Source organism: Callospermophilus lateralis, chromosome 1 (assembly GCF_048772815.1).
Source record: "Callospermophilus lateralis isolate mCalLat2 chromosome 1, mCalLat2.hap1, whole genome shotgun sequence".
NCBI classification, from domain to species: Eukaryota; Metazoa; Chordata; class Mammalia; order Rodentia; family Sciuridae; genus Callospermophilus; species Callospermophilus lateralis.
In genome coordinates this window covers 127,135,897-127,150,893 of record NC_135305.1, presented here as the reverse complement: position 1 = coordinate 127,150,893, position 14,997 = coordinate 127,135,897, and the positions used below count along the sequence as shown (strand labels likewise).

The window sequence follows — 14,997 nt, the reverse complement described above, 5'->3', positions numbered from 1 at the left end:
GTGGCAAGTGCACGGTGTGGTGGAGTGACTCAGTGGCCCTGGGGAGGGAGGAGGTGGGCTGTGAGTGCCAGTCGTGAACTGATAGCAAACCATCAAGGACTCTCCTGCAGGGTGACCTGGCTGCCTTAAGGATAGGACGCCGTGCTTCAGGTGGGAGTGGCATCCTGCTGGAGCCTTTGCCAGGACCCGAGAAGAGCAGAGGTGGTGGGGCACAGAAGAGACTTGGCGGGAGCTCTTCGTATGAGCCTGCACCTGCGTGTTCAGGTGTTGGAGGACTATTTGGCAGCAGGGAGCCTCCAGGCTCTAAAGCCTAGTCCTAGCAAGATAGGAAGCGGAGGGATTCTTAGGTCCTTGGGAAACATGGAAGTACATGCTTCTCCCCTAGAAGAATGCATGTGTGCAAAATTTGCATACCCTTTCAGAAGATTCACCAGTCCCTGGAGCCCACCATGGAACCCTGGTTGTATGGAAAGGTATTAGTTTGGTGCATAAGAAGATTCGCTTCCATGGGTTCTGTCCAAAGGCAAAAAAACGGTGTGCCTCGGCAGGTTGTGTTCTCTTCCCACCAACACCAGTGAGATCCAGAGATAGGGTATCATGTCCCTGGGACAGCACCAGCCTGGGCTCCCAATTGAAGGGTTTCTTGAGATAAACAGTGAAACCAGTGTGCAGCCAACTGTGTGGTTAGGGGAAATGACGACAGATGAATGACTTGAACGTGTGTGTTTTCTCTTAGCCACCAACAGCCAAGATGCATGCCATCATCGAGCGTACAGCCAACTTTGTGTGCAAGCAGGGAGCACAGTTTGAAATAATGCTGAAAGCCAAGCAGGCACGGAACTCGCAGTTTGATTTCCTGCGCTTTGATCACTACCTCAACCCCTACTACAAATTCATCCAGAAAGCTATGAAGGAGGGGCGGTATACAGTGCTGGCAGAGAACAAGTGTGAAGAGAAAAAGAGTACGTGACCCTGGCTGTGTCCTGTTGGACCTGGGTGTGGGGTGCCAGTGGAGGGCCAGGCTTTGGGGTCCCTGTGTTTTTCATGAACTCCTGCTGGCATACGACATGAAGCTCCCAGCTGCTGTCCTACACATGGTGACATGCAATTAAATGCTGGTAGGATCTGAAGGTGGCCACCTGGGCTGGAGCCTTCCCTCTCCTTTTGCTCAGCATTCTGTAGAGAGAAGGGTGGTTCCGTGCTTCCATCAAATCATTTTCCTGGTATGAGTCTACACCTCTGTTCAGAGAGTGAAGTTAAGTTGTGTACTACAAAAAATGAACTGTTCTTACTTGAAATGTATGTCTGAAGCTTTTATATTTGTAGGTGTCTTTGTTTTGAATTCTTACAAGGCCACTTGCCTCTATTTGGAGTAAAATCCAGGGGTCAGTCTGCGTCTTCCATTGAATCTTGTAATCAGTTGTTTCACATCAGTTAGCACAAGTCTTCTTCCCCCCAACCCCCAGTGCTGGGAGGACTGAGCCCAGGCCTTGTGCGTGCTAGGCAGGTGCTCCACCCCGAGCCATGCCCACACCATTGTGTAAATCTTAATACAGATTTCACCTCCAATTTTGTTGTCTTTTTTTTTTTTTTAATTGGTGTTATTTTACTTCCCCTTTACAGTAAGATTTTGCCCCCTTTTTTCCCTCAACGATAAAAGCTCTTTCGTTGCTCCCAGACTAGTAAATGCTAGAGGGAGACAAGAAGTGGCCAAGGGTCCTACTTTCTACTTCCTGTCTGGCTTCCTCTGACCAACTTGGGTGTCCATAGGGAGTATTTTCCACAGGTATTGGTAGACCGATAACCCAAAAAATGGCCAAATGTAGCTATGCCCTTGTCTGCTGCTGAGTTGTTGGATGATTTTTTGGTACATTTTTCCTACCACACGCCAGAGTCTTTGTTGTCATTCTAGTTGTACTAATTTGTGCAGTGAACTATGATAACGTGATGCATGTAGACAGTTACACCAGAATCTTGATTTTGATTTCAGAGTCAGGCACAAACTCTGACAATGAAGATGAGGATGATGAGGAAGATGGGAGCTACCTACACCCGTCTCTCTTTGCCTCCAAGAAGAGCAGCCGCCTGGAAGAGCTGATGAAGGTCTCTCTCTTGTTATTGAGCTATAAAATTGATGCTGGTTTAGTTTGGAAAGTATCAAGTGTGTCACTTCTAGTGTGTTGCATTTGTGTCTTCCTTGGTTGCCCCTGAGTGATGTTGTATTCAGTTGGGTGACAAAGCTTTCTGCATATCTATTTCATAAATTTCACAAGCAAATTATTTTTGGTTTTTTGTATTTTTGTCCCCTGGGATAAGAAGAATGTTGAAAAAGACTAAGCAGTAGTGTAGGTTCCATTACAGGATTGGATTTTATGGGTGTTCTGCAGATCTGCTTCTTGAAGTCCTTAGTTACCTTCATAGACGGTTTCTCAGTAAATGTTTCTGCAGCTAATCTTCCTTCATCCTTACAAAGAAGCCACCAGCACTGTCTTAGGGTTCATTCATGCACCTGTCTCCCATCTGAGGTGTAAGGACACAGAAGTCTGAGATTAGGAATATGATTTTCAGCAATTGTATTGTGTGGTCAATCCCTGGAGGGAATCATTCTTGATTGGATGACTAAAAACCGTTGGTTTAAAATCAGAAATTTATCTGAGGAAGGACAGTTTCAAGTTTTTTATGAGCTTCTCACACTTCCAGGAGTAGCAGTCCAGTCCTGACACACCCTCCTTTGCTTAGTGGGCATTATGGAGAGAGGCCTCGTGCTCTCTCAGTTCCTCTGGGACTCACAACCAGCTGGAGCACAAGGCCACAATTCACCAGGACCTCCTGTATGTGTGCCCAGGGAGGGGTTCAGGACCCAGCAGAAGATTGCCTGGAGTCTGTGGGCTCTGACAGGTGGCTGCACATTCAGGAGGTCAAAGGAAGACAGTTTTCAGAGCCATATAGCACCTGGTTGCAAGGATCACGAAGAGGGTGCCAGCACCGGAGAGACAGGCAGCTGCCAGGCCCACCTCCCACAGAAGCTTCTACAGAGCTGTGGTTCTGGAGGCCTGTGCCACCACTTCTGTCCTTCATGCTCCCGGTTTTGTATCACTTGGGGCCTGGTATGACCTCCTGGGCATTGTTAGCATTCTCTGTGTGGGTGCCTATCCAGATGCATGCACGTGCATTGAGGTTGCTCTAAGGTGTACACAAAAGTGGAGCTGAACCTTTTTATAATGGGATAGTTTGTTGTGGCTCAGAACACAGAAAATGCTAAAACCGTGTCTTCTCTGTCCCTAGCCCTTGAAGGTGGTGGACCCGGATCACCCCCTGGCAGCCCTGGTCCGTAAAGCACAGGCTGACAGCTCTGCCCCAACCCCAGCTGCAGACGGGGCACCTGTGCAGCCCTCCCAGGTGGAGTACACGGCAGATTGTGAGTACTCACTGTGCGTTCTGACCTGCATCCAGCTGCAAGGCCCAGCCCCCAACCACTGTCCTTATGTCCAACCCAGGGTGTGTTGCCCTGAGAGAGGTACCCTGACAAGGGGCAAGACGGCTACTGTGCCCTGTACCAGCTCAGCATTCCAGCAGGGACAGAAAACAGCAACTTGTCCTACCCCTCTGAAGTCCCTCCCAGAAGCCACACTGTGACTTCTGTGCCCCTTAATTGACTAGAGCAGTGTTCCATGGTCTCCCATCTAGAGCACAAGCCCGAAAATGGCGCCTGCAGTCGGGCACAGCGCTGCCCCAGTCAGAGCTCTGCTAAGAGAAGCAGATGCAGGTGCTGGGTGGACATAGTGTTACCTGCCCTGTGGATGGTGTCGTGAGACTGTTGGCACTGACAGCCAGGATTGGGTGGACATACAGTTCTGTTAAGAGTGGGAGGCAGTTGTCTGCCATGGTTGCTTTCTTTAACAAGACATGGATGGTCATCCTGCAGCATACCTGCAGAGTATGGGGCTCAGGATCCTGGCAGTCACCAGAACCCAAGCATGCTCAAGTCCCTCCTGCAGACTTTATGACCATCTGCAGAGGACTTAGGAAACCTAACAACACAGGTGCTGTGTTAGCAGTTGTTACACTGTATTGTACAGGAAGTAATGAGGAGAAAAATGTTTGCGGTTTTCAGTGCAGACACAACGTTGTTTTCCCTTGAATATTTTCAAACTGAAGTTGGTTGAGCCTGTGCACCAGAAGCCTGATGACACAGGGAGCCAGCTGCGTCATCGCACAGCACAGCACAGCACAGCACAGAAGAGCCAGGCGGTCTTCTTCCTCTCTTTTCTTTTTCCTTTCCTTATTTCCTGGTGCTGGGGATGGAACCCAGGACCGTATGCATTCGAGGCCAGTGCCTTACCACTGGGCTGTACTCCAGCCCTACATTGCTTTCTTCTGGTTCTTGCTGATTGCCTTCGTCTTTTTAATTATTTGGAGATTATTGATTCAGGGGTCATTTGAGTGTTTGGGCCCTGGTCTCTGTGCCAAGTAGTTAATCCGTTCCAAGGCTGAGGGGGGTCTGAGGACGTGCAGCAGAGAGGAGTTGGCCTGCCCAGTGCCTCCTGCAGGCCCGTGTGCTGAGTACACCTGGCCGGGTTCTGAAACACACACTGCTGTTTATCTGAGCCAGCTCTGGCCGTGCGCTGGCACCACCCTCTGGCACCTTCCTCTCAGCTCTGGACTTCTGATGTGCCATTTCACTGTGCTAACTCCACATTCGCAGGCTATAAAAATCAGTCACTTCCCTGAACTTTGTGCACATGTCCCCAGAAAACCTCTGAGATTCAAGAATCAAGTAATTTCCTTAAGTGATCAAATCAAGATTTGTGAGTGCTGCAGTCAGATCTCGCATGGCAGAGCTGCATTTTGCTTTAGGTCCTGCATCAGCTCCTGGTGTCAGCATCAGAAGGCAGCTGTCCCCGGTCCTCATGATGCAGTGTCTCTGACAGGCACCCTGTGTGTGGCCTGCCCATAAGCCCTGAGCTCCATGTGGCCTCACGTAAAGTCTGCACAACTGGAAGCAGCAGAGGCTCTGTACAGTCCCTGTGCATGCCACAAGGGCACCCTCACCCTCTCCCTTTCAGGCCTGCCTTGAGTCTGCCCACGTGGAGGACAGCGTCCAGGCATGTCCACGGCACCCCTGCACGTCACTGCACTGCTCTGCAGGACAGCAGTAGGAATTGGGGGTTTGGGATGCTGCCCACCACTAGTAGACAGACAGTCGGGGTGCAATATGTGCACAGCCCTGTAGCACGGGGCAGGATGGTAGAGCAGGCTTGAGAGTGGCTGCGGTGTGACACAGCAGCCCACACGTGGTGGAGGTGGTGGCCCAAGCCCAGCCATGGCAGTATGGGACATTAGCCAGTTGGGCAGACTTCAGGCAATGCCTGGCAGGGCTCCCAGGGCTGGCCTGCAGGAGTTGACTCCTGCCTCCTGGTCCTGCAGTGTGCACAGTCCTTGCTTCAAAGTCCTCCCTTTTTTTACACAGTGAGAGTGATGAACACCTGGAAGAATAGGGCAGGGGGTTGTCTGGAGTTTTATGAGGGCATGCAGCTCTGACCTAGGTTTATAGTTGCAGACACTCTCCTGCTTCCGCTCCACTATCAGCCTGGCACTGAGAGTCCCTTCAGAGAGTGGCAGCCTTCCAGACCACCACCACACCTGCCTATCCAGGATCCAAGGAGGTCATAACCTGGGAGAGGTGGCCTGGTTCCAGTTTCCTAGGAGAACTTGGAGCTGGAATTTGGGATCTGAATCCCAATGGAACCTGCCAGAATTCCCAAAACTCCTGATTTGGGGTTGCCAGCATCAGGAGTCCCTGTGGGTCAAGGGCTCTGCCTTATGCTGACCTGGAGGCCATAGCACCCTGGCATGAGGCCACTGCAGGTAAATGCGGCCCACACAACACCTACCTTCCCTCCCTGTCTGGCTTCGATGGGTGCCTGCTCACCTCTGCCAGCTTGGTGCTGTTTCTCACTGTCCTCTGAAATGTCTCATCTCTGAATCGTTGAAGTCCCTGCATCTCTGGTGACTGTTGTCGCCCTTGCAGTTTTTGCGTCAAGTAGCTCAGGGACCTGAAGCTCTCTTGGTGGCGTGTTGTTGACGGGGCAGCTTTGTCTGCCGATTCAGTCAGGCTTGAGTGCCTGCAATCCGATTGACAGCTGTGTGTGAGGCTGCTGTCTTGTGACCAGCCACTGAGAAGGCCTGACTTGTCATAGTTGTTCCAGGGGAAGAACACCAATCCTGGTTTTCAGTTTTAGTCTCTTGCACTAAGGAGTCTCCCATCGCGGTGTTTAGGATGCGTGAGTGCTGACAGTGGCGACCCACAATGTTGGAGATGGTGGACAGGAGAGAAGCATGCGGAAATGCCAACTGGCTCACAGCTGCCCCTGAGAGATGGCACCCAGCTTGAATTTCTTCCTTGCACACTTTTATTCTCCAAATCGTCAGGAATGTGCATTGCTGTTGTGCTTTCAGAGATTCGTGGGCTGATCAGTGTCTGGAAGGCTCTGCAGCTCCTCCTCCCTGGCCAGGATAGCATTGTGCTGCCTCAGGAAGGCCCTGAGCTGAGCCTGGTGGGCCTCGAGGCAGAGCGTGCTGGGTGTGGCTGTCAGGTGTGGCTGTCAGCAGTGACTGCTCTGGCTATGCTGGGTCAGCTTCCAGAAGGATCCTCCTGCTAGGGACACACTTTGCTTTTCCCCTTCTTCCTCTACCTCAGCCTGTCCCTGGTTGTGTTCCCATGGGTTTTCACACAAGGTCTGTCACTCTGGGGTCTCCAGCATATTGTCTTGCTGTCCCTTGTACAGCTGGCTTTGTACAGGTGTGGGATAACATTCACAGGCATTAGGTGTCTTTTTGAAGAAGCTTCGTTTGTAGACTTTTCACTTGAGAAATTATTAGAAAAGCTATCATGAAAATTACTGAAGTTTCACTTTTTGAGGGGCCCTTACCTGGGCCAGAGCTGCGGACATGTGGAGTCTGGAGAGAGGGCCGTTGGCTCTGGCTGGCGGGAAAGGGCTGAATCTGCACCCAGCACCTGACCACCTGTCCGAGTAACAGAGAAGCCGTGTGCTGGTGGGAGTGTGACTTGCGGAAGGCACGGCCTGTAGTGGAAGTGGGGCTCTGTGGCCTGTCCTGCAGCCACAGCTATGGGAAATCCTCCTTGGGCTGGAGAGGTGACGTTTGTCGTCAGGTTCCTACAGGTATACCTGCTGTACATCTCGTTCTTTTTACTTCTGACTTTGGAGGAGAGTAGACTGAGAAATGTTGCTGGTCTCAGCCTTGCTTCCAGGTTCAAGGCAGTGGTGGCTTTGTGGGCATAGGAGTGGTTCATTGTGCTAGAGCCACTCTGACAGGCCCAGGCCAGGGAGGGTGGCGCTTGAACCTTCAGACATTTCTATGAGCACTGCCCCCATGGTGCCCATGGGAAGCCAGCCTCACCAGCTGTGGCTGTGGGGAAACCTGTCACAATGTGTGCAGCAGAGCCATGAGGAGACAGGCTGCCCATGGCACGGTGGTCTCAGTCTTGACAGGCGGCAGAACAGGCAGGGCTGGTCCTGAGTCATACCTTCCCCCAGGCGTGGCTTCAGGCCCTAGGTGTGGAGTTTGGCAGATTGCAAGACACTAGTGCGCACACCTAGTTTTTGCTGTGATCTATAGCATTACTAACTTTGGGTAACTGGTGTGGGGAGCCATAGTGAATGACCTCACCTTCCAGTCCTGGCGCCTCAGATTCTGACCAACCACTGCATTCACTGTGGCTTAGGTGGGGTCTAGCTTGGATAGCAAGGGTCTTCTTTGTGGGGCATGCCCCTAGGGCTGAGTTACACTCACCTGTCCCTTATAGTCCTGCCCCTTCTGCCCTTTTTGAGTAGAACTTTCTAAGAACAGGAGATCCCCAATAAAAAAGCACTTCCCAACGTGCTCTCTCACCAGCCTCTCATGACTTTCTCTCGTTCTCCCTTTTGGGGATCCTGAGGCTGAGAGCGGGGAAGCCATCCTGAAGCTTGTGTAAAGGTAAATTGTGTCTGTGTTTTATTTGGTTTCCCTGCAGATTCACATGAACAATCTTAAGTTCAGCTGCCCACTGGTCAGGGTGCCATTTTGGTAAGAGAACAATGAATTTGATTGTCTAACAGACCAAGACCTAACCCAAGGGCGCTCTAGAATGAAAGGGACTAGGATCAGAGAGGCTGTGGGGGGGTCAGAATGATGGTCACCACCTCAGCTTTTTCCTTACTAAGCTGGTTCAGTGTATGTTACATGGGTGCATTGAGCAGTTGTGTGTCAGTCTTTCTGTGCATATGTGGATCCCCCCCACAGACACTAAGCTTTTCAAGGATGAAGACCACATCTGAACTGCTGGCCAGGGTGTCCCCTCGCCTCCTTCCACAGGGACACGGGTTCTCAGGAGTGTTTACTAATGAGTGTATTTAGGAAAAAGAGGGATAAAAGCTCCAAAGCACCTCTGGTTTGTAGGAGTAGATGGCTGTGTGAGTACTGGGGTGGACCTCTGTGCTCAGACAGTTGTCACACACACCCACGAGCAGGCCTGTGAGCACAGGCAGAGCCACTGAGAGCATCTCACTGTGACTGATGATGGTGGGAGTGAGGGTCTGAACCCACAAGTAGGCATGTCAGGAGTAGGACAGGTGAGCGTGCCTTCTGGAAGGGCCACACCTTGAGCAGCAGGTTGACCCCACTGAAGACGAGGGTTTCCTGGCTGGACATAGTAACAGTTCACTAAGTATTTGGGTTTAGGGAGAAGAGAAACTGCAAAGCTATGGAAAATCTTGAAAATGAGCCCACAGCCACTGCAAGCAAGCACAGGCTAGAGCCACGGGGCATGTGCCGGCCCAGCCCAGCCCAGGAGCAGCGGGCACCCAGGTGTGCGCTTGCTTTAGTTCTGTGGGCCTCCATATACAGGAGGTATGAGAGTTCACTGTGTTCTCGAAATACTGACAGTCTAAAGACCCCAGGTTGGTAAGCTCTGGTCAACCTGGGTGGGTTTATGGGGGAATTTGATGTTATTCTCATAAAGTGATTCCCTGGCTGTCCAAAAAAGTGATGAGCCAGAATAGAAAACATTTGGGGGAAAAAAAAAGCATAATAAAGGGAGATAGGCCGTGTCGGGTCATAAACCTCTACTATTACCATAGAAGTCTTTAAATAGTTCTTTAAATAAACCCAGGTGCCGGCAGCTGTTGATAGCATACTATTTCAGGACATGGACGGTTATTTCTCTTTCCTCTAGTGCATTTTTTAAAGCAATTGGCTTTTTAACCTATTTTTCCAAAGCATTCAGCTTCATAGTCACAGAAACAATAATTTTCTTTTCTCAAATTGCATGTTTGCACAAATTTTAATCAATTAAATGCATAATTATAGTAAGTTTAACTGGAAAAAAATAGCATAAGAAAAAGCTTATCCTGAAAGCAGAAGTCCCAGCCTTCTGAGAGGAGGCCACACACTCAGTGTTCACCCTGGCACCTACCTGCTCCCCTACAGGGGGAGCCGCTCCCACCGGGAGCTCCTCGGGGGCCAGAAAGATGGTGCCCAGCACATCAGGAACTGCAGCGGGAAGGACTGGGAGCACCCAGAGGCAGCTCCAGGGAGAGGCCCTGGAGAAGGAACCAGCTCAAGAAAGCAGACCCCATTCGTCTGGCGGGGGTCTGCCAGAACAGTCACTAACAGCTGTAAGAGCCCACACTAGGACATTTTCGGCAAGTAGGGACACAGATCATCTGTTTAGCAGTGGTCAGCACTGTATCAGCCAGTGGGGATGGGAAACTGGTGGGGGGTGGGGCACACACATCCTCACAGACAACAGCATGCCTGACACCTGCCCTACAGCTCTTCTGCTGGCCCGAGCCCAGCCCCTGCTTCAGTGCCAGGTGTCGGGGAAAGTCGGTTTCTAGGCTGTTAAATGAGTTCAGCCATCTTCAGAGATTAAACAAAAATGCAGAGGGGCTTGCAGGGACATCATTTTCCAGCTGTCAGGGAAGCTAGGAAGGAAGAGGTTGACAGATTTCCTGTGGTGGCAGAGGCCACGGCCATGTGCAAGCAATGTGCAGGTGTGTCGGAACCCAGGACGCATGTGCCTCCGACCTGCGATCTCTGCTGTAGTCTACAGATAACACAGATAAAGGCACAGCTACGAAGGGGCGTGTGGTGAGCAGTGCACCCGGCGCACCCCTGCAACCCCAGCGACTCAGGAGGCTGAAGCAGGAGGATTGCAAGTTCCAGACCAGCCTTGGCAACTTTGTAAGACCCTGTCTCAACATTTTAAAAAGTTTCAGAGGGCTAGGGATGTAGTTCAGCAGTCAAGTATTCCTGTGTTCAGTCCTCAGTGCGCCCCCCCCCAAAAAAAAAGCCACCATTGTGGGATTTTCAGTGGCCTCAAAAGCCTGAGGCTGCTTGTGCGCCCTGTTGCTCTCCCTGGGCACAGCCTGTCGCAGCCGGCCAGAGCCACCAGCACTGCAGACTCCAGAGGAGAGGGCAGGGTGCAGCAGGAGAGGGGTCGACCATATCCACCTGTGGTCAGGACAGGATCAGCTGGAGAAGAGCGGGGAGAGTCAAAGTGGGCCTCCAGCAGGGCTGCTGACTTGTCAGTTTTTGCTGTTTAGATTTTTTAGTATCTTATTTGCAGATTCATGTGATGCTTATGTGGAGCCCTGTCTAGTATCCTGGGTTAATTCTTTACAGTTCCGTTTTAATGTGAATTTCAGGCGGGTTGTGCCTGTAGTTGTGAGTGGAAGGGCTTGGGCACCACCTAGTTAGTCTGCTGTTACCCTGTGTGGTGTTTTAGGATCCCCGCGGGTTATACTCAGGTGTTACACAGGTAGAGACTTTCCTGTATTTCAGAAAGAAAGGCATTTGTTTTTACTTTAAAATAATTTTTCTATAAGCCCTTTAAATACAAATATGTGGAACTAAAATCTTTTGTGAAGCCTGACAGTGAACTATTTTTCAAGCTTTTTATTTTTTGTTGTGACTTAGTTGTTTTCTGTTATTCAGTTATACATCCTTGCAGAAGATTATAGTGGATTTAATTAATTATACAGGAGGCAATAATACAGAAATACGGTCCACTATTTTTTACACATTGTAATAAGTTAAAAAGTCATAAACTTAAGTCCATTTCATGTGACTAGGCTCGATTTTTTTTTTTCTCTACCCCCTTTTTTTTTTTTTTAAGTCAAGAGGGCTGGGGCAGGGGCTCAGTGGTAGAGAACTTGTCTTGCATGCTTGAGGCCCTGGGTTTGATCCTCATTACCACATGAAAATAAACAAATAAAAATAAAGATATTATGGGGCTGGGATTGTGGCTCAGTGGTAGAGTGCATGGGTGCAACCCGGGTTCGATTCTCAGTGCCACATAAAAAAAATAAAGGCATTGTGTTGTGTTCATCTACACCTAAAACAAAAATAAATACCTAAAAAAAAAAATAAGGATATTGTATCCATCTACAGCAACAACAAAAAAAGTATATAAAAAAAAGAGAAGTATAAGAAAGGAAGAGCACCTTCAGCACTCACTGGGCATGGGAGCAGCATTAGCAGTGTTAGTGAGGGAGGCTTAACATCCAAGGGAGGGGGCACTTGACCTGGGGAGTAGACAGGCCTCAGAGACACGTTGTTAAAGGGGAAGTAAACTTAGGTTTACTTGAGTTCTACCAGAAAGTAGAGTACAACAGTAAGTATTTCGTTCTGACTGTAATCCCAGCAGCTCAGGAGGCCAAGGCAGGAGGATGACAAGTTCAAAACAAAGCCAGCCTCAGCAACTTAGTGAGACCCCATCTCAAAATAAAAAAAATATAGTAGGCTGGGGCTGGAGCTGAATGATTAGCACTATTGGGTTCAACCCCTGGTGCAAAAAAAAAAAAGAGTTCTGAAAGACCCTTCATGATCAAGAGGAAAGATTCAGAGAATATTAGGGGGTTGTCATTGTGGCTTTTGTTTTTTGTTTTGTTTTGTTTTGTTTTTAAGTCAAGTGTTTTTATCGTCAACACTAGTAACTATGAAACTAGAGGAAATTACTTCTTAAAAAATACCTTCCCTCTGTCCTTCCCCTGTCTGTGGCGTTTCTCACGACTGAAACACTCAGGATCACCTCAGGGGAACTGGGATGCAGGAAATAACCGACAAGAGACTGAGATACCTTTTTCTTTGCGTCCTGTGACGACTCCTCCTACCTTAGGGGTCCATGCAAAGAGCAAGAGAGCACTGCTGACCCCTTTTATTGGGGAGAAGCCATTCATTGAGGCCAGGGGTCAGGTTTCAGGGGTCTGAGTCTAGCCTCGTGATGTCTGCTGTCGGCAGGTTGACTGACATCTAGGAAGGCCACTCCCAAGGGCAGAGCAAGAGAGGGGACACACAGAAGGCATTTCCATGGAACATTCTGTCCTAAACAGGGCAAAGGAACAGGTGGGCATAGCTCAGCCCCATGGGTGACATGCCTACCTCTGAAGACACGCCCTCAACTTCCCAGGCTGGGACAATGCCCAAGTCACCACAAAATGTAGTGATTGGTCAGAGCCCCTTGCTTCAGGACTAGAAGTTGTGGTCATTGAGAGCAGCCCCCCACAGCTGACTCCAGGTTCTGTTAAGAAATCTTACTGTCACCTCAGGGGATTGAGGAAAAGGTGCCTCTGTCGTGCTGGGTGCCTGGTGGCCTGGTCTTGGTTCCTGGCGGGTGGACTTGCCTTTTCCCTGCAGCTTCTCTGTTGACTGATGTGTCTTGGGTGTGCAACCCGTGGACAGGTGTGTTCGATTCTTGCATCCTGGACCAAGTGCTGCCTTTGACCACACGGGAAGAGGACAGCTGGTCCGGGTGTAGAATTCCCGGTTCCGCCGTTTCCCGGGCTTCCTAAGCAAGAAACCCAGAGAGGCCTGGGCCCCTGGCCTGGCTGCCCTGACTGCATGTCTGCCGCTGCACCCGGGGCTGCGCTCTCGAGTTCTTCTCTGCCTTTTGATTTTCCCAGCCTTTTAAATAGCAGCTGTGGGGTGGGCTGCAGGTGGCCCCGAACCTACGTGGAGGAGGGCGAGCTCCCTGCCTTCTGCCTCCCAGCTGTCCTGCTCCAGGCCTGTGCTGTGCAGGCACAGGCCGGGCCCTCGTGCAGGGGAGGGCTTCTCTCGGGTCCTCTGAAGACCTTCCCCCGGAGTCTTTTTCCTCTGCGTTTCCTCGTTTTCCTTCGTTTTAGCCTGTGTTTCTCCCTGACATCAACGTGGATTATTTTCATCTTTCGATTTTTTTTTTTTTTAATCCATGTCTGTTTTACCCTTTGCAATTCTCATTCTGTTGGTTCTGTGATGGTCCTGTCTTGGTCGTGTCGTGGTCCTGTCTTGGTGCTATCTTGGTGTTGTCTTAGTCCTGTCGTGGTGCTGTCTTGGGCTTGTCATGGGCCTGTCATGGTGCTGGCATGAGCCTGGCAAGCCTTCTCCACTGGTTTCCGGGTGGCCTCTCAGGCCTGTGTTCTGCCGCAGTTGCCTACCTCTCTGGCTGAAGGCAGCCACTGGCTGTCACAAGTGAGGGTGCTTGGGTGCCAGTGGAGATTTTTTTTATGGACACTCAAATTTGAATTTCACATCATTTTTACATTTCAACATATTATTTTATTTGATTTCCCAACCATTTAAAAAAAAATAAGACCACCCAGTAGAGCGCTCGCCTAGCAAGTGCGAGACCCTGGGTTTAATCCTCAGCACATTAAAAAAAAAATAAATAAGTAAATAAATAAGTAAATAGAAGTATCGTGTCCAACTACAACTAAAAAATAAGTATTAAAAACCATTCACCTATACTTGTGGGCTGTAGACAGCAGTGAGGAGCCCCGCTGGCCCCAGCTTGGTATCATCACAGACCCATCTGCAGCTCAGAGCTGGTCCTGGTGGTTTCCCCTGGCTGCCTTCTCTGCTCTCAGTGTGGCGTGCAGAGCTGCCCCTGCAGGCCTTGTGCTCTGACAGGGAGGGGCTCTTCTCCTGGTCCCTGCCTTGCCTCAGAAGAGTGCCTCTGCTCTCTCGTCCTCGGGCAAGATTCCTCCCAGGCAGGGCCCAGTTCCAGGCACCTGTGCACTGCTGCCCCCAAGGCTGCCACTTACACCCTACCCTGGTGTGGAGCAAGATTTGCCAATAAAAATGCAAGCTTTTAAGCATGGATTCCACATCTGTTCATCCCTGCTGGATGCAGCAGCAAGTGCTGTGCCCTGGCTTCTCTTAGTGGCCAAGGCAGGAGGATGACTTGAGCCCAGGAGTTCAAGGCCAGCGTGGGCAGCACAGTGAGACCCTGCCCCAGAAGGAGGTGGGGCATGTATTAAGATTCACAGCTTTATAAGGGCGCCGTTCTCACAGCCTGCAGAAGTCCTTCAGGCTTTCTGCTCAGCCTCGAGTGTCAAAGCAAGCCTCCCTTCGTGTGGGACGTTTTTAAAGACACTGGCTTGTCTGGAAGCTACAACAAAGCAGAAAAGGTTGGTTGCCAGTTAGCTCTCATCTTCTTGGGTGCCCTGTGGCATGGGAGAGCATTGGCAGGCCATCGGTGACCATCCTGTCATGATGGGGACAGGCTCCTACTATTAAAAGGTGGCATTGTCCCGGGCACAGTGGCGCACGCCTGTAATCCCAGTGGCTCTGGAGGCTGATACAGGAGGATTATGAGTTCAAAATCATCCTCCGCAACGGCAAGGTGCTAAGCAATGCAATGATACCCCCGTCTCTAAATAAGATACAAAATAGAGCTGGGGATGTGGTCAAGTGCCCTTCAGTTCAGTCCCTGGTACCAAAAACAAAAAAGGTGGCATTGTAGAGTTCTACCTATGTATGATAGGGACACAGCTGCGGGGCGAGAGCTCTACCCAGGGCCCAGCACGCTTGCTTGGGTTGCAACCACGCGTGGCCAGAGAACAGAAGGGAATGGGGAATCAAGGTCATTGTGGGATCCAGGAGAGATTTTTAACTCCCTGACTTTCTCTATACTTTCAGAAATACTTTTAAAATTTCCGAGACCCAGTTGAAAAGCAT

The 14,997-nt window shown here is 50.3% G+C and overlaps 1 protein-coding gene across 4 annotated transcripts in view; it reads left to right on the top strand.

The window, feature by feature from the left end:
- Sfswap (splicing factor SWAP) overlaps window positions 1-14,997 on the top strand; it is a 64,611-nt gene that overhangs the window by 12,075 nt on the left and 37,539 nt on the right. For all 4 annotated transcript variants that reach the window (XM_076838804.1, XM_076838794.1, XM_076838820.1 and 1 more), the window contains 3 exons: window positions 737-962; window positions 1,991-2,103; window positions 3,286-3,418. In XM_076838804.1, the coding sequence (XP_076694919.1) occupies window positions 737-962; window positions 1,991-2,103; window positions 3,286-3,418 (472 nt within the window). The remainder of the gene's footprint in view (window positions 1-736; window positions 963-1,990; window positions 2,104-3,285; window positions 3,419-14,997) is intronic.